This window comes from Patella vulgata, chromosome 9 (genome assembly GCF_932274485.2).
Source record: "Patella vulgata chromosome 9, xgPatVulg1.2, whole genome shotgun sequence".
In the NCBI taxonomy this organism is placed as follows: Eukaryota; Metazoa; Mollusca; class Gastropoda; family Patellidae; genus Patella; species Patella vulgata.
The window spans coordinates 42593549-42613400 of NC_065887.2; the positions used below are offsets into that span (position 1 = coordinate 42593549).

The following is a 19852-nucleotide window of genomic DNA, read 5'->3' on the forward strand; positions in this document are numbered from 1 at the left end:
ATGTCGGAGTAACATGCAGATTATTATTGGTCAACCCCAGATTGACCTACTAATCAAAATCCGTGATCTATAGAATTAAGTGAAATTATTGAAAGTTTTGTTAATTGAGATCTATCTTTAGATCTCATGCGAATAAATGGAGAGAGAGAGAAATGGGGTTTAACGTCCACTCGACACATACTATGTCATTTCGGGACTAACATGGTTTAATTTTATTTCAATAATTCCCTTGCACGTAGTGGTCTTTAGCAGTGGGGGGAAACCGGAAGACCCGGAGAAAACCCACGAGGGTCGACAGGCAACCCTACTCCTTGTCACGTACAATCGGGGATTCGAAACCACGCCAGTTGACTCAATGACAGGCCTTATGATACAGCGCGCACGTGCTAACCATTCGGCCCCCTCCCCCCGAATAAATGGAACGAAGATAATGTTTGATCATAATTAGATTGCCTCTATTTCAACACAAGTCACAACACAAACGTTTTTAATACAAAATTTTATATCATATAAGCAGTATGGTAATATACAAGATTTTGGAACTAAATAATAATATTAATAATAATAATGTGTATGCACAATTTGACAAGTTTCTGAATTATATATAAATGTATTAAACCCTGCTTACAGCTCTATTAGTAAGTGTAAATTCACTCGACTCAACCAAACTATAATTAGAGATAAAACTGGTTTGGGGAATCTGATTAAAGTACAGATCTATATTTCGTTTCGTTATTTACACTTTCGATGGCCTCGATTAGTGTAGTGTAGGGTTAGTTCTATTTGATTAGGCCAACTTCAAGTTAGGTCAAAGGTCATGAGATGTAATCAGTGCTAGCGCTAATCCCAACCCTAACCTTGGACCTAGCCATAACGATTAACCTAACTTACAATCTCGCCAACAATTACGTTTCAGCAACCTTGACGAAAATTGAGTTGGCCTTAAAAAATAGACCTAGCCGTAGTGAAGACAAGTGAAACGAAATTTCGAACTATAAACAAACGAAACATCTGTGTTTTAAATCTGATCGCTTGATTGGGTAGATTCAATCCATACACAAAATGAGTAATACATGACACATTCTATCTGGTGGTCTAGAATAATATTTAATAGTGACCGATTTCCTTTCGTACTACAATCCACTTTAACAGTGCATGGGGTTGGGTATGCTTTAGTCTTTCTAAAACAATTGATATCCATTTTCTTCTCCACAGTCACTTGGTGATCCAAGAAGGGCATTTCAGGGGAAGTGCCCATATCACCCAAACACTGGTTAGACTACTAACCCGAACACCTTTACTTAAACAGCTTTAACTCAAATGTTCCTTTATGTCAAGTAAAAACAAAAACCAACACCATTGTCAACTGAATGTCTGCTTGACTAATTATATACAAAATGGAGGTGAATAATATTTACTTATTTATCACCATGGTCATTTATACCCTGGTCTAAATTATTCAATTAGCAATTGGTGTTAAAACTTATCAAATCCTTAAAGCCGGGCGGGCCTTATTTACCAGAACTTAACCTAAGCTTTTCATTGGTGATAGCTAAAACGTATTATACATAGTATTTAAACGTATTAAATAAAACTGGTTAATTTAGAATAAAGGACTATAACTAACACTAATCCAAGTCCTGAGTGGAGTTGGCCATAATACCAGGTTATAATAGTTCCTGGATAACCATTTATGTATACTTGCCAAAATCAATTAGGTAACTCTGGTAAGCCGTAAGCAAATCGTGCAATAATTTCCAACCATCCCAATATTGTTTTTTGAAATTTTCCAGACAAATTAAATGATTATGTCACATTTTAGTGTTTGATTTATAATACATTACATATTAAAATCCACTGTTGTTAAATTTGCGGTGTCATTTGAAATTTGGATTTTACCTTTATCTTGTATTTTAAAAAATAGGCGGATTTTAAACATAATTAAGTTTATATAATTGTAAATATGGCTTTTTAAAAATATAACAGAATTTTTCGGATTTAACAAATAATTAAGTTTGGGATGTAGGGTACAAGGGGGGTTGGATGGCCGAATGGTTAGCACGTGCGTGCTGTATCATAAGGCCTGTCATTGAGTCAACTGGCATGGTTTCGAATCCCCGATTGTACGTGACAGTGAGTAAGGTCGCCTGTCCAACCTCCTGTGTTTTCACAAGGTCATCCGGTTTCCTCCCACTGCGTGCAAGCTAATTATTGAAATAAAATTAACCCATATGTTAGTCCCGAAATGACCTAGTTTGTGTCGAGTGGAAGTTAAACCCCATTTCTCTCTCTCTGTAGGGTACAAAAATCTTGTGTTGGGACTTGATTATACAGCGATAACTTTCTTTTATTAAAATTAAAAAGGTATTATTATTTTTTTTTTTTTTCTCTACAAATTGAGATTTTTTAACTCTTAGATACACCAGAGTTGTCTCCCATATAAAACATCTTGGATGCTGGCAAGATAAACTGACTACAACAAACCAAGACATGGTGTTCAAGTGCTAATAAATATATAGTTTTTTTTATCAATGAAATTAATTGGTAATATACATCATAAATAGCATTCAAACAAAATATATATTCATTATAATTATTCCTAACTTATTATAAACATTTAATTCTGTCTTTTTTTCCAGTCCAACTTATCACATTAGAACCATATTTGAAAAGTTGGAAGGTTTTATTTTTTTACCGCGTTGATATACTATAATTAATTCTCCAACGCTTGTGAAGGGTTTTTACTCTTTTAACATTGTTAGTCAACTTGTTAGTCCATATATGATACTCAGCAAGGGGAAGAAACTCATGTTTCAAAATCTTGGTAAGAGGAAGTCAAATTAAACCTACTCCCCATTACGCATGCCAAATATGTCTTAATACAACGTAAATGAAATAGTTATTTCTCTACCAAGCCCCCACCCCAATCATCGACATTTGATTTTAATAGCTATTTCTAGCTTACAAGCCTTCTCCATAATCCTTTCAGTACATCTAATGTTTTTGATTTAAAAACTATTCATTAAGAAGCTAATTCATAATTCAAATTTTAACTAAACTATTATGTGGCCCATGAAGCAAGCAAACTAATTAATCTAGAATAATAAATAGGACTATATTCCAAGTAACCAACTGTCATGATAGTTAAATATTGCTAAAAAAAACAACAACACTGGAATATGCCATACAAATAAACGCATATTTAACAAGTACATTGTAACAAAACAGGTTGCGTATAAAAATGAAGAATCCTTAAAATTTCAAAATGTACAATTTACAGTTTTATTAACAATTGTTGGATATTAAGGGTTCCCGAAACAGTATGAATTTGACTTTGCCACACAATTAATGAACCACATGCTTTTCTCCACGACTTATTTTAACTAACATTACACTAATTTTAAGTAGTTTCTAGTATCTGAGAAGAAAGACTCATGGCAATTCATCTGACAGAATATTACATATGTTATTTGTTAATCAATCTATGAGAAATACTGAATTTATTTTATATTTTAATAATATTAATTTCAGGATAAATTCCTTTTCAAGAAATAATTTTAATCTTTGATCTTGAACAAATCACAGTTATTCCAAAATGCATAGAGACTACCATAGGGTGATTAGCAATCACTAAAAACACCAATAGTTTTGTTATTACAGTAATTGTATAAATATTTGTTCAATTTATGAAAATGTCCCCATCACCGTCCTACCATAGCCTCCACACGATTCTTTCTTTTGTTAACCACTGTTTAAAACATTTGTGGAAGATGCATCGAGGAGAATATTTCTTCATTTAAATCATTTGATTTCACATACCACAGTAAACAATTCCTTACCCTGTTTTATAATAATATGGTACTCCACTCCAGTCATTACAGGCTTTATTAAGTCTAAAGCAGGAATTTAATAATTGATTTTATTAATGCTGATGACTCAATGAAACAAACAGCAATAACAGACTAAAACCTATTCTAAACCCTAATTCCAGGTCACACCGAAATTCCATGGGGGTGGGGGGGGGCCTAATCCCATGCCATACCCTAATCCAAAATCGAACAGTAATCTCAGATCAGACCCTAACTCAAAACACTAATCTTGATGCAATCTGAAGGTAAACTGAAATACTAATCCAGATCAAACCTGAATGCCATAATCTAACTAGAACAGATAAAATCACTTCGTCACCACCAGGAGGTACAGATTATAAAGTAGATTAGGGGATTGTTTACCGTGGTTTGGTAGAATAGCTTGTCTTTAAAGTTGATAATAAAATCTTCCAAGTATTTATGTTATATATATATATATATATATATGAATGTATATATTTATGTCATAGCACCAAATACAGGATTGTGTCTACATATACTAGGTCCATGTTCATCGTAATCAGCCTTTGTATGGCAAACTTGGTAAAACTCAGGCTGAAATCACAAAAAATACAACACTTTAAACATTCATTATGTAAGATTTAAATAAACAGCTGAGATTTCTTGCTATGATAGTTACAAAATAGATAATGAAAAGAGAATACATTGAAAATTTCATATCACTGAAATTCTGAGCAGAGTTGGCATAATAGTGGTTAAATCATTAACTGCCCATAGTATTTAAATCTGTTGAAGATTCTAGTGAGATGATTATGGGCTTGGCATGTAAATAAATCTCTAATTAATGATTTATATAATGTTTGGGGCAGACTTGGCTCTTGAATAATGTATTTTTAAACCTGCTCATCCTCATTTGCATTTTTTTGGAAAATATCAGATTTTTCTACGATTTAATCTAGGATAAAACATTCTTCAGTTGGTTAGGTAACATTTAATTAAACATACATTATGCAGGAGCTAAATCTGCCAATAGCAGGTCTTTCTTTAGGCCTGAACTGTTATCTAAATTATTAATTAGACATTAACTAACTTATCCAGACCAATATCAACTCTCGATGTCATCGCTAGCCTGCGATATTTATTGGATTAGAATCCGATTTGCTGCTCAACTTTAATTCATGATTTAGTAATGATGACCGGGCTAGGCCAAAATTTCAATCGCTAAATTCTCGGTTCATAGTGGATCAATTTGAATGAAATTTTCAGCAAATTGCCTTTACATTATCTAGTTTTTAACTATTATAGTGAGAACGTATCATGTGTAGGCTTATTTTAAAAGAACTATTAATCTTTCAGACTTGTGCCTAGGGGGTCTTTAGCTGTGGAAGGAAACCGGAAGACCCGGCTAAAATCCATGAAGTTGGACAGGCGACCCTACCCCTTGTCACGCGTACACATTATACCACTAGAGTAAGACCATCCAATATCCCCCTCATGAGGTTGGACAAACGACCCTACTCTTTGTTGCATCCAAGCGGGTAATCGAAACCACGCCACTTGACTCAAGTGTTAAACCATGAGACGATTGAACCCCGTTATAATATATAACATACCGTTGAAGCTAACATACTGCCTCCGAACCAGACAGCATATCTCTGCATTGAATGGGATATTACATTACAATCTATTGGTTTCGGCTGGAAAAAAAAAAAAAAAAATAATTCAACATACTTTATGCTAAATTTAATTCTATAATTTAAAAAGAATGGTGTGAGTTTTTACACCAATACCAATTTGCCTAGCGTTGATTTTACCAATAAACAAATCAAATAGGACATACATGTATACTTCCATTTTTTTTGGCACATTTGAATTTCACCACAAACTGGGGCTGAATAAAGGAATTCATGCTTTAGGAGCCTCCACAACACAAGAGAAATTTACTACATGTGTAAATCAATGTATAAAGATAGGTTGCCAGGCAACAAAACATACGCCCACAGCAGCCAAGTCGTCTGGGGAGTCAACAAGGGTTGTTGCATATTTTTTTCTTTTCTCAGAAATGAAAACACTTACAAAACAATAAAATCTGATTACGAGTAACAACCCATTTGGCTTCTAGTTCTGCCCTATTCTAAAATTTAGCATACAAAAATTTAATATCAATTGGAATAATTGGAAATCGTTGAAAATTGATAGGCTTCTTCGTCACATGACCGTAAACACTGTGTATAAATGTAAAGTCAATCAGATATTAACTTTAGCATCAAGAGTGTCCACAATATGCCCAAGGGCCATAACTCTGGCAGCAATTATTGGAAATCAATGAAAATCAATAGGCTTCTTCGTCACATGACCTTAAACACTGTATAAATTTAAAGTCAATCAGATATTAACTTTAGCATCAAGAGTGTCCACAATATGCCCAAGGGCCATAACTCTGGCAGCAATTATTGGAAATCAATGAAAATCAATAGGCTTCTTCGCCTCATGACCTTAAACACTGTATAAATTTAAAGTCAATCAGATATTAACTTAGCATCTAGAGCATTCACAAGATATTTTAAAGCAACTTTGGATGCCGGGCCGACGACAATATACGACCACATTTCAATGTAGGCGTATAAAAAGGCTCAATTAATATACAAATGTACTGCAGTAAATATAATATGACAAACCAAGGGGAGAGAGAGAAATGAGGTTTAACGTCCAATCGTCACAAACTAGGTCATTTCGGGACTAACATATGGTTTAATTTTATTTCAATAATTCGCTTGCGCGTAGGGGTCTTTAGCAGTGGGAGGAAACCGGTGCCCCCGGAGAAAACCCACGAGGTTGGAACAAACCAAGGGAAGTCAGTGAGTAAATTCTTAACATTCATAAAACACATAACTGTGTTTCTGGTGGCTTCACTGTACCTGTTGTTCAGATACCACATGTAAACGACCAATAGAAATGTAAATGAACTTACCTTGATTCTTCCACCACTAATATCCTCAGATATCTTCAGTCTATTATCAACTATACGTTTAATATCTCTCTGCATCTTTCTACCAAAATCTTTAAACATTGTTGAACCACCAGATAAAACTACATTCTACAAAACATATAAACAATTAATACTTTAACAGACAAAGATATAAACAATTAATACTTTATCAAAGATATAAACAATTAATACTTTAACAAAGATAAACAATTAATACTTTAACAATGATATAAACAATTAATACTTGATAATAACCTTGAATGACATTTTGAACTAGACATTCATAGTAACACAACTTTATGGAAATGAAATGGGGTTTAACATCCTACTTTTCTGGCTAATGAAGACAGGCATAAGCCATGCTGTGTGCTATGGGGGAAATAATGCCCGGAAAACATGTGTCCATGTCAGACTCTCCATCCTAGTTAGTAAGCCAGCAAGGTATTCAGTAAACCCACCTTATATAAACCACGTCTAACATCTATTGGACAATTCTGAATAACTTCATCTACAACTTCAGATATAGGTGTTGTAAAATCTGGATTTGAAAACTGAAAATAAATATTGATTGATATTAATAAGATAAAACATTCTGTCCCACTAATGCTATACAAAATAAATCCCTGTGAAGAAATCATTAATATAATCCTTCTTTTACATCAGGTTAGGTTAAGTAAGAGTAGAGAGAGAGACAGACAGAGAGAGAGAGAGAAAGAGAGAGATGGGGTTTAACGTCCACTCCACACAAACTAGGTCATTTCGGGACTAACACATGGTTCAATTTTATTTCAATAATTCGCTTGCACGCTGGGGTCTTTAGCAGTGGGAGAAAACCAGAGGAACCAGAGAAAACCCATGATGTTGGACAGGCGACCATACTCCTTGTCATGTACAATCGGGGATTCGAAAACCACGTTGGGGTCTTTAGCAGTGGGAGAAAACCGGAGGACCCAGAGAAAACCCATGAGGTTGGACAGACGACCATAGTCCTTGTCATGTACAACTGGGGATTCGAAAACCATGCCAGTTGACTCAATGACAGACCTTATGATACAGCGCGCACATGCTAACCATTCGGCCAACCAACCCCCATCCCCAGGGTAGGTTTAAGTTGAGTGGTTAGGAAGCAGAAGTCTTCAACTTGTTTGTGAATAGGCCAAGAAACTTTCAGATATTTTCAAGCTCCGTCTTCACTTGGGGGTGATGCCATCGAGGATGACACAATGCTTCAATATTTAATGACCTTATTTGCAATAATTAGGAGGTTACCAAAGACGTCAACTGGGACAGAATTAGGACCTCAAACAAATTCTACTGTTCTGCTCCGACTGGGCTAATGAAGACGGACATACGACAAGCAGTATGATATGAAGGATATTTTGCCCGGACAGTGGTGCTATGGCCTACTCTTATCGAATTCCAACTGTCAAGGGATCTTTTCCATGCACGCCAATGTGTACACGGGACCTTGGTGTTTCGGACCATCTGACCGACTAGACAGCTGTCCTTATCAGGCCCTCCATCCTGCATCACAGACAAGGGGAAACCACGCTGGATAATCCTGATGAACTTTCTCATCCAACACCGGGAGCGAACCTCCGGGAGCGAACCTGCCACCTCCAGGCTTGCGAGCCAGCGTCTTACTCACTTAGCCATGGTGGCTCCAGGTGATAGATGATAATATTATGTACATTTTTATACCTTTAGTGTTAGTACTCCATGCATTCAGGGATGCACACAGAGAACGACCTGTAGCCAAATAATTTTAACTTCCACCTTGGTTAATACAACCAGTGAAGTTTGTTATATTGAACATTACCAGAGGAAACATGATGTATTTGATAAATTTTGAAGATGATTCTGTCATTGATCAGCACTCAGCAGCCAATGAAGTGATTTCAAAACCTGGTAACAATTCAAGTAGTGATATTTTGCACAAGTTTAGTTTTCTAATATAGGCTCCAGATGTTTCTACTAACAATCTAACATTGTAAACAATCCTGCAGAACAGCAGATTCCTGGATAATCAAGTCTGCAGAACAGCAGATTCCTGGATAATCAAGTGTCTTATATGGATTCAGTAACTGTATGGAAGGAACACTTCCTCTTGATCTCTTTTCTACAGAACAGGAAATGAACAGGGTTTGACTTCCTACACCAACATGGCTAATGAGGACAGGCATCCACCTGGCTAATGAGGACAGGCATCCACCTGGCTAATGAGGACAGGCATCCACCTCTGGCTAATGACAGGCACACACCTGGCTAATGAGGACAGGCATACACCGTGCACTGTGCTATCAGTGAAATTTTGCCTGGATAGCAGCAACAAAACCTACTCTTTATGTCAAAAGTTCACAATAAAAAAGCAAGTAGACATATATGAATTACTTAAGAAAACATACCTCAGGGTGGAAGAAAATTTCTGGTCCCAAAAATCTTTCGTAGCCAACATCTACTGAATAACTTTGCTTAGTGACAGCATTTTTGCTTTCATATTTTTTTATCCATTTGCCAGGATCCTGGTCATATTTTGTGAATTCTTTATAAATATCAGGACAAACGTAACAAAAATGTTCCTGAAAAAAAAAAAAAAAAAATACATTAACAATAAAATATTTACATCTCTTATTACATGAAAGATGAAAATAAATATTTCTATTGAGGGTTAAACGTCCTACTGGGCTAATAGAAGGCAGGCATACATGAAGTGTGCTGTAAGAATAAATTTTGCACAGACAGCGGCACTATGGCCTACTCTTATATCGAATTACAACTGTCAAGGGTTCTCTTACGTGCATGCCAATGTGTACACGGGACCTTGGTTTTTCGTCTCATCCTAACGTCTAGACAGCTGTCCTTGTCAGTCCCTCTGTCCTACACCACTGACTAGGGGGAACCACGCCGGAAAATTAGGATTCACCTTCTCGACAAATGCAGGTGTTTACCTTAATAGCTTTAGCTGTTTCTAATGATTGTTCTGGTGGAATACCAACTTCTCTTTCTCTCAATAATTGTTGTATAAAATATGTGATATCTCGTCCAGCAATTGGAATGTGTTTAATACAACTTCCGATAACATAACCTTCAGCCTATAAAATATAACATCCCACATTATTGACTTGATAACATAACCTTCAGCCAACAAATTATAACATAGTAGTTAAATATTGAAATTCCAGTTATTTTCCAGAACTTTACTCAGTAATTCAGCTAGAAATGCTAGGAAATAGATAATAAACACTTTATGGTATTCAAATTGATATGACAAAGGCTTTGGAAAGCTCTACCCAATCTTATCCAACATTGAAAAAAAATAGAATAAAATAGACGAATTTCCCACCGACCCTATTTTTTATGCCAAGCAACCATAAACATAAAAAGTATTGTTGTTGCCTAAATATAACAGTCTTTATACTCTGTATAGAGTCTTAAATAAAACAGGCTTTATACAGTCTGAAATATAACAAGTTTTATACCTGTACAGAGCCTGAAATATAACAGGCTTTATACTCTGTACAGAGCCTGAAATATAAAAAGTTTTATACTCTGTACAGAGCCTGAAATATAACAGGTTTTTGTTTTTATAATAAATGAAGTAATTAATACGTACAACTGGTATGACATGAGTTACACCATCACCTGAATCTATCACCGTTCCTGTCAACGTTCTCTCCCCTACTTGTTTCGCTGTCCATGATGCAGCTAACGCTAACACAGCCTTAAAATATAACACAAGTTACCATAGTTACTAATCAGAAATGGAAGTACATACAGCAAGGCCAAGCAACATGACAGTCCTTCGTTTAATCTGGGGTCTTCCCTAAAACTTTGGACAGTGATTTAAGGTATTAAAAACAGTGAAAGTATTGTTCGTCTCAAAACAGTATTGTGTAGATTGTACCCGTGTTCATAAGCTCGTTTGTCACGCAATTAGTTTTTCTTCAATATTCTGCGATGCACTGGTTAAACATACATTATGCAAGAGCTAAATCTGTTTATTGCAGGTCTTTCCTTAGGCCTGAAATGTTATCTCAATTATTAATTAGACATTAATTAACATATCCAGACCATAATCAACTCTAGATGGCATCGCTAGCCTGCGATCTTAAGTGGATTGTGAGCCGATTTACTGCATAACTTTCCTTCTCGATTAAACGATTAAATGGATAATCGAGACTATGCTGTTTATCGTACTGACTTTAGTAATGATGACCGAGGCTAGGCAGAAATTTCATTTGCTTAGTTCTTGGTTAATAGTGGATCAATTTGAATGAAATTTTCAGCAAATTGCCTTTACGTTATCTAGTTTTTAATCATTATAGTGAGAAATGCCAACTTGTTATCGAATCTCCCATAACGTATCTTTAATTGGGCATAATAAAATCGTGAGTCATTACGTAAAGTTATGTGAACATATTTGGTCCAATTTGGAGCTCCGTTTAAAGCGTAATGATATTGTTACGCAGTTAGCTATTGGTTGTTAATCAGGCTATTGACCAGTCATAATTTGGAACAGAAATTTGCTTCCATTACAGCAGTGTTAAGTGGGATTAGCTCTAATCAAAAGAAACACTGCGAGGAGTATAGTCCACCTTAACATCATCACTATATATAAATAAAAACTTGATTTTTTCTTTACTGATCCATGGAAATTATTTTGATATTGTTGGACATAAGAGAATGTGTACAGGTGTGAGAGGACCTACCTGTACAGCTATATATAAACCAGGTACATTAAATGATTCAAACATTATTTCTGCTGTATATTCACGATTCTCTGGTGTATTTAACGGAGGTTCAGTCTGTAATTATAAAACAACAGAATAACATTATACACAAGGTGTCTTGTATAACAACATGACCTGTAACAAAATAAAATGGGCATAAATTTAAAATTTATTTTAGAGTGGTCTCCCTTTTAAATTTTCAAACCACATGTGAACTACAGGCTACAAGATGTTCTCCAGTCACACTCCGGTCTTGTATTGCCAGGTGAGGACCAACTCAGTAACGACCTGTTCAAGGATTCCAGTTCAGATAAGGACATTGATGAGTAACGAATGCTCACCATACTAGTAAAAGCTAGCCCTGAGATCTGATTTGTTCGAAGAACTTTGAAATTTAAAGTTTATGGACAGTTTCTTTTTGTATTTCAGAACATTTATGTGACGGTGTATCACAGTTGTGTTTAAAAAGCCATTTTTGTAAATGAATTTGATTTGGTCCATTTAAAATTATAGAAAGAACCCAAATGTTTGTCGTTTTTTCCTCTTTTCGAATTTAAGCCCTGGGCTTAATTTCAGAAATGTTTCATCACTGACATGGTCCAATTCGAAATTAAGCCCAGGGCTTAAATACGAGAATTCCAGGTACATGTAACAACATGACCTGTAACAAAATAACATTGATACATCAGAAAGTGTATTTCCATCCTCGGCTTCAGATTGGCTAAGCATACGGTTCAATGACATGAAATAACAGTGGGAAGTTACGACTGGTCCCCAGATCCATTCACTTGATTGATAGCAATATCTGTGTATTTTGTCTTGCCTGCAGGTTTATCTAATTGGATTTGTTTTTTTGCATTAGTGCTGTCCCACTGCACTTACTAGTAAAGACACAGTAAATATGATTACCACCAATAATTAGCCGTTTTGAAATAATATTGGGTTTTGTGTCTCATAAATACAATAGTTTGGTCGTTTTGCGACAAACATATACGGTGTGGTTAATTTTTATTGCTTTCAGCTATGTGTGAAACATAGGTAAGGAGAATTTGGCCTAGACAGCAGTGTTATATTGCACCTCTTCTTTGATTTGCAAATTTCAAGGGTTCTTTTATTTGTATGCTAATGCACACTCATTGACCTTCCCATTTCTTTAGAGATTACTAGCAGTATACCAAGATAAGCTATACACTACCAAAAATAATTTGTCAATAAGTTGCCTATTTGAAGGGGAGGGGGGGATGGCCGAATGGTTAGCACATGCGTGCTGTATCAGAAGGTCTGTTATTGCATCAACTGGCGATTCCCCACTTGTACGTGACAATAAGTAGGGTCGTCTGTCCAACCTCGTGGGTTGTGTCTGGGTCCTCTGGTTTCCTCCCACTGCTGAAGACCCCTACACGCAAGCGAATTATTGAAATATAATTAAAACCATATGTTAGTCCCATAGTTTGTATCAAGTGGACGTTAAACCACATTTCATCATCATCTGTCCAGTAAAATCTATAAATGTAACTTTGAGAAGGAAATAAAATGTCCTACATTTCTGCTCCATTCAGGTAATGTGCTATGGACTATACTTATTGGAATTCCAACTATCCTGCTATTTCGTCCTATCGTAAAGACTAGAGGCTGTTCCTTCCAAGGCGGGGGATCACGTGACTAAGTGGGTAAGACGCTGGCTCGCTAGCCTGGAGGTCGGGTGTTCGATTCCTGCATTGGCCGAGAAAGTTCATCCAGATTTTCCGGCGTGGTTCCCCCTTGTCAGTGATGCAGGACAGAGGGCCTGACATGGACAGCTGTCTAGGTGTTCGGATGGGATGAAAAACCGAGGTCCCGTGTACACATTGGCGTGCAGGTAAAAGATCTCTTGACAGTTGGAATTTGATATAAGAGTAGGCCATAGTATTGCTGTCCGGGCAAAATTTCCCTCATAGCACACTGTGTCTGTATGGCGTATGCCCGTCTTCATTAGCCCAGTTCGGAGCAGAACAGTAGGACGTTATACCCCATTTCATTTCATTTTTTCCTTCCAAGGCCTTAGCCAAGCTTTACTCACTGAGCCACTGTGGCTCCAATAATGGAGTCCGTTCATTAACTTACCAGTAAAAAATAATGATCCTCAGGTTCTGATCTCAAATACTTAAATATACATTGTTCATAAAACCTCTCCATTAAATCCCAATCTTCTATAATACCATGACGTATTGGCCACTGAAAATATAAAACATCAGACATTAAATCCCAACCCTCTATAATACCGTGACATAAAAAACAACATGTACGATCGACATGAAACATTGCAGTCTGGTTCCTTGAACAAAGGTGCATCGATTGGCAGGCTTCAATTTTAAATATGACATCACAATTCCAAGATGGTTGTGATGATGCCATGCTTGGTACCTAGTATATAGTACACTCGTCCTTGTTTTATATGATAGAATCATGTCTCACCTTAACAGCGTATGATGTGGCGTTTAAAGCTTCATCTCCGATATAAAAATCTAAATCTTCTACACCCTTTCCTAGTCGCTTAATGGCTTTGTCTCCAACACTAGCTGTTTCTTTTATACCTATAGCAGACGGTATAATAAACTGTGGTTCTGAATTACCTGCATAACCCATCTTTGTATACCTGAAATTATACAGATAATGTACATAATCAGGACAGATTTCATACAGTTTATAAATGGAGGTAGGGTTGGGTAGAAAATTCAGGGTATATTAATTTAGGCCATACTTACATGTATTACATGTATAAAACACCATTTCTCTATCCCCACCCCAATCTTCCCTATACTGTTTTTCAAATATAAGGTGCACATTTTGTGTATAGGGAGTTTCAGATGTGAGTACTTGTATCTCCTCTATCTAGTTTATTAATTTTACAGAATATACATGTACATGTATGTCAGGGCAACACCTAGTCTAAAGTAGAGTTAATATATAAATAGATGCCCGAGGTGTAAAATATAACACTATTCAATAATACAGTAATGTATGAAAGTCAATCAGGAAGTAAAGAAATTAACAGTTTATATATAACTGATTATAACATTCATACATTTATCTTAAACATACAGACTGTCACAACAATCATATCATAACTTGAGGTTATTCAACGCTTGGTGATTATTTTTGTTTACTTAGACAGAAGAAAGTGGTTAAATTGGTTTTATAGAGAATTCACCAGATTGCAGGAAATGAATTGTCAAGTCATCAAAAGTTGATTGTTGGTTTAATTTTAGGGATTTCATTTTTGACATCTTTTATTACGACTATTTTATTTCACCATTAAAATTCATCGCTGTTTTTGGGTTGCTCTTAAGAGGCTAATTTTCTTCATGTGTTTCTGTTTAAATCTGGCAGAATATAAAAATGTGTTTTATTTGGAGTCTGCTTTAATTGAGTTAAAAGGTTTATTTTATAAACAGTTTATATTAAGTGTTAGCATATGGCAATTATATCAAAATCAAATCTACATGTAACTTTACTGCTTTGTAAGTTTTATTTTCTTTTCCAAAGAAATCTTATGTATCTAATTTTGGCAGGGTAGTTAATATATTGTTTAATTATGGGCGTTGAGTACTCTAAAATGCAATTTTAAAGCTACATGTAGCACTGTAAGTTTTGTTCAGAAGATATGACATTTTTTGTTATTTGGGGTGATAAAACTATATATTAATTACCAAATTTGGCCCAAAAGCACGATAATAAAGGGTGCTGATGACCACTCAATACAAACTAGATAATTTGGGACTAACATTTTAATTGATACTATTTTAATTCAATAATTTGCGTATAGCTGAAAGAGCAAACCGGAAGACACTGAGATAGACCAAAAGGTTAGACAGGTAACCATAATGTCACGTACTAGTGTGGGATCAGAATATAAAGTTATTAATGTGTATTTCACTAGTAGATTTGTACATGTGTATTTTGTAATGTTGATTTACAACCCAACCTTAACATAAAACCATTCATCTTAATGTCAATCAATACCAGGAAGTGGACTTAACAAACTTATGAAATAAAGTCTCCTGCACAGTACACTAGGCCTAGAAATAAAAAAAAGTCTCCTGTATAGTACACTAGGCCTATTATATGTATGTATACACTCTAAAACTAAACTTGATTCATTTCCAAAACTACATTGTTTGCCTACAAGAAACCATAACAGTGTCCAACAAAATCAACAATACACATGTCTTTAATCATTAAGGTAAGCTTTTTGTCCATATAAGGACATAAAATGACTGATGACATCTCGGGAAACTTGACCGACAAATCCTGAGGAAGTGTTTTTTTCCAAACATACTAGAACCCCCAGGAATATCTAGTTAGTGAACTAGCTACTCAACACCGGTTTTAATAAATCTAAATATTGATATATTCTGGACAGTATTTACTGTACAGCGGCACTCCGTATTAGGAAATCCATTTTGTAACAAAATGTAATGACAGACACACGCTGTCCACCTGTTTGTAAATAACAACATCTGGGAATAAGATACTTGGATAGTCAATAGTCATTTTCCTTACTTCAATTTAACAACAATGAGGACAGTAAGGTGTTTTTACATGTAGTTATTAATTGGGTAAAATGCAATCTTCACACTGACTTTCATGGATAGAAAATTAGAAATGAGTTATTCTTTTGGAGATGGAGTGACTTCAAGACATAAAATGATAATATATCATGAATTCCCTATAAAGTACCATAATCTGATGGCCATAACATCTTCATTAGGCTTTCTCAAATTTAATTATATTCGTATCTTGGACAATATCTTTTTTGATAACATTACGTTTTATCAATTTTTAGTCTTGTTTCTTAAAAAACTTGGGAGTTTAATTAGTACTATTCCCATCCCCCTGCAACCCCTTTCATCAACAGGTACCCTAGGAAATCGTGACACTGCCCCTTTAAATAGTTAGTGCAGGGACTGCAGCACACACAATAACACAAAACAAATCTACGGACAAGACACAATACACAGAAATCACAAACAAACGAACATATCAGAATAAATGAATGGATCCAGGGCCTTTAGAAGCATAAGCGGCCACTGCGCTGTACCGTCCCGGGCACGTAGCGATACAGACTTCAGTCAAGAGAAAAACATATTGTAATACTAGTATACATGTCAGTCATGATCTGCTATATGTTCTATGTTTAGCTGAACCAACTATATTAATGTTAAAACTCTTCAGCTAAGGAGTAAATTGAAATCTAACTTTCAGTATATTGTACAATGTACAATTATATAGAAGTATTTCCTTCAGGAAATCTCAAGATAGCAGTGAGTCACTCATACCAGCTTAAATTCATTGGATTATTGGTATATTGAACAAGTTATAAGATTCACATTATTTCAAATTCTCCTATACAGAGACAATTTACAAATGATATGATTGCACCATGCTCACACTGCAGGCAACGAAATTTCACGCGGTCGCGCCAGCTCAAAAACACACGACCAATTTCCTGGTTACACAAATTGAAATATCGGCTACGTTAACAAATTACATTAACAGATTTATTCACATTTGATCAATTTTTATACAGGATGACTTTGTGACACAGGTCTAAATTATTTGTATTATAGCACAAACTCCATTCATTCATTCTTGGCATTTCATTTCTCCATCTTACCGGTACTTTGATAGATCACGTATTTTGACACCACGTAGGCTATTGACCAGTTGCAAGCAGGTTGATTTAAAAATGCCCCTCACCCCTAATTCTTTAAATGATTTGTTATGCCATAAATATTTGAAAGCGTACCTTTGGATTTTCAAAACACAAACTGAGAAATGAGTTTGACTATTTAACATGTCGGCTATATTCCCAAAGAATTTACTACACGTCAACGTGTTCCTTTCAGTTTTCACTATAACCATGCTGTAGTACCAATGACCCATATGCATGTCGTCAACTTTATGTAACCAATTGGTTACGCAATGGTCATCTGGCGTAACCAAAGAAAATGGCTACGCAGAGCATAAACCCGCAACCATTTTTCTGGTTACGCCAAAATTTGAAATTTCGTGGCCTGCACTGTAGACAATTTCAATAAGTGATATGACTCAACCATGCCTACATGCCTTCCAAATCAGAGTATAAAAATTATCAAAATAGCTTGATGGCGACCATGTATGTGACCTACATTTGTATTCTTACGAAGCAAAATGATAACAGATTAAAATATGCCTGATAGCGATTGACATTGGTACAGAGCTATTTAATAGTCCAGGTAAACAAAACATAATAATATTACCCGCCAACGACGAGCACTGTATGTTTTGCAATTTCTGACAATGTTTGTGGAAATATAAAATATGCAGCTGGGGTGATCGATTACTGAGGATGAGGAGAGCAATAAAATATGCACATAGATTGGGATTTAGGTGAGCGATGAAGTGTGAGAGCGACAGCGTACCCCAAACATGAAGGCCTGCAGTTATCAATGCATTCTGTACACATACAATGGATAAGCAGATGAAGGTAATTTTTGCACTACCACCTTCAACAAATCATAATGTTCAACATCTCTGTATGACCTTTAACATGGTACAGACAATTCATAATATATTTTGTAAAGATCAATCTGTTGTATGGTAGTCATTGTGTAAATTTGGGCCGGGATGTTGGAAAACTAACTCATCTTACACTGAAGAACTCCAATAATTGAACATGTCCAAAAATGATGTGGGAGGTTCCCGATTGATACAGCTATGCTCAATAAAATACCACCTAAGGGTAACTACGATGTATTGCTGAACACTGACTTCTAACATATTATTTGATTGGCCTAACCCTTGTAAAGTAATGGAATGGGTTTAATGTTGACCTTTTCTGCACCTACCCGTCAAATTAACTCTGCTAATTACGAAGTACTGGTGTTGACAATGCATGTAGGCCTACTAAACTTATGATGTCTGTCGCTAGTTGACCGACATTTTCATTCCTGAATTGACAAATTTAGTTGAAAGCACTTATTAGTGTACATGCTTCAAGAATTTATTTATTCCACTTCCTTGTAAAAAACAACAGTTTATCTAGTCTGTGTGTATGACATATGAAACAAGATTAGAACCAAATTACAAAATAGTGTAATAAACTTTGGTTATGGTGGCCATTCTGGGCAGAGATCTATTCTTGGGAAGTGAAATGAAATGGGGTTTAACGTCCTACTGTTCTGCTCCTATATTGGGCTAATGAAGACGGGCATATGCCATACAGAGTGCTATGATGGAAATTTTGCCCGGGCAGCGGCACTATCGCCTACTCTTATATCGAATTCCAACTGCCAAGGGATCTTTTACGTGCATTCTAATGTATACACGGGGCCACGGTTTTTCATCTCGTCCGAAGGACTACACAGCTGTCCTTGTCAGGCCCTCTGTTCTGCACAACTGACAAGGGGAAACCACATCGGAAAATCCAGATGAACTTTCTCGGCCAATGCAGGGTTCGAACACCCGACCTCCAGGCTAGCGAGCCAGCGTCTTAACCACCGTGGCTGGACTGTGGAAAATATACACGAGGCGACCCCCCCCCCCAGAGAAACTCAATTGCGCAGGACTATGGTAAAGATAGGATTGATGGAGTATATCACACAGAATTAACCACTTTTATTCACTGGCAGTAAGATAGCTTGTTCAACTTAACTTTATGAAGCTGTTGCATGATGAGTACAATCTGTGGTCAGGTCCTGATGATGCCAGTTGCCACTGATCTACTTTATTAGTTTGATTGAAATACAATATTAATACTCTAATAGGCCTACGAGACGAGTCACACGATATCATTTTTATCTTTTTTTTTTATAAAAAAAGACTGTGTAAATAATATATCAGGCAATGTGATAGGAAGTAGCCTTTACACAAAATCAATTAATGCATTACAAGGTATTAATAACTGATGATATTCGGCAGATTTTAGGTACACACCCCTCTCTTGCCGAAATACCGTTACACATCACTGCGCGATTTTCATAACAATTGCACCTCAAAAACTTACCCGGTACCTGTGTCAATAACACAGGCTGGTAGGCGATTCGCCATGTTTGATTCTTTGGCTGTCGTCTGGTACTAAAAATGCTTTGATGGTGGAACTCTGTCAAACTTAACTTTATTCAATTAATCATACCGGTCAGTCACGTCCCGGAAAGAAAATGGCCGATATGGGAAGTAATCACAGTCTCGCAGGTACGGACAAATCTTACAGAGAGTTATCGACCCAAACTACAAAAAATAAATGATGAATCGGTATTCATCAGTGTGCTTTCAATATAAAT

The 19852-nt window shown here is 35.9% G+C and overlaps 1 protein-coding gene across 1 annotated transcript; it reads right to left on the reverse strand.

Moving 5' to 3' along the window:
* Positions 1-483: 483 nt before the first annotated feature.
* LOC126831529 (actin-related protein 3-A) lies at positions 484-19758 on the reverse strand. Its single transcript, XM_050562062.2, has 11 exons — positions 19576-19758; positions 14004-14184; positions 13653-13763; positions 11529-11624; positions 10433-10540; positions 9768-9911; positions 9225-9398; positions 7278-7370; positions 6802-6927; positions 5444-5527; positions 484-4424 (listed from the first exon to the last, which is right to left on the reverse strand). The coding sequence occupies exons 1-11, from the start codon at positions 19617-19619 to the stop codon at positions 4329-4331; spliced, it is 1257 nt and encodes a 418-aa protein (XP_050418019.1). The 5' UTR covers positions 19620-19758; the 3' UTR covers positions 484-4328.
* Positions 19759-19852: the final 94 nt, after the last annotated feature.

Bases quoted from the DNA above. Each gene is read 5' to 3' on its own strand.
- LOC126831529 (XM_050562062.2), bottom strand. From the start codon at position 19,619: ATGGCGAATCGCCTACCAGCCTGTGTTATTGACACAGGTACCGG. The intron at 9,399-9,767 runs GTAAACACCTGC...TTTTTTTTTCAG, and splicing joins AAACAGCTAAAGCTATTAAG to GAACATTTTTGTTACGTTTG. The intron at 5,528-6,801 runs GTAAGTTCATTT...TTTTTTTTCCAG, and splicing joins TTAGTGGTGGAAGAATCAAG to CCGAAACCAATAGATTGTAA.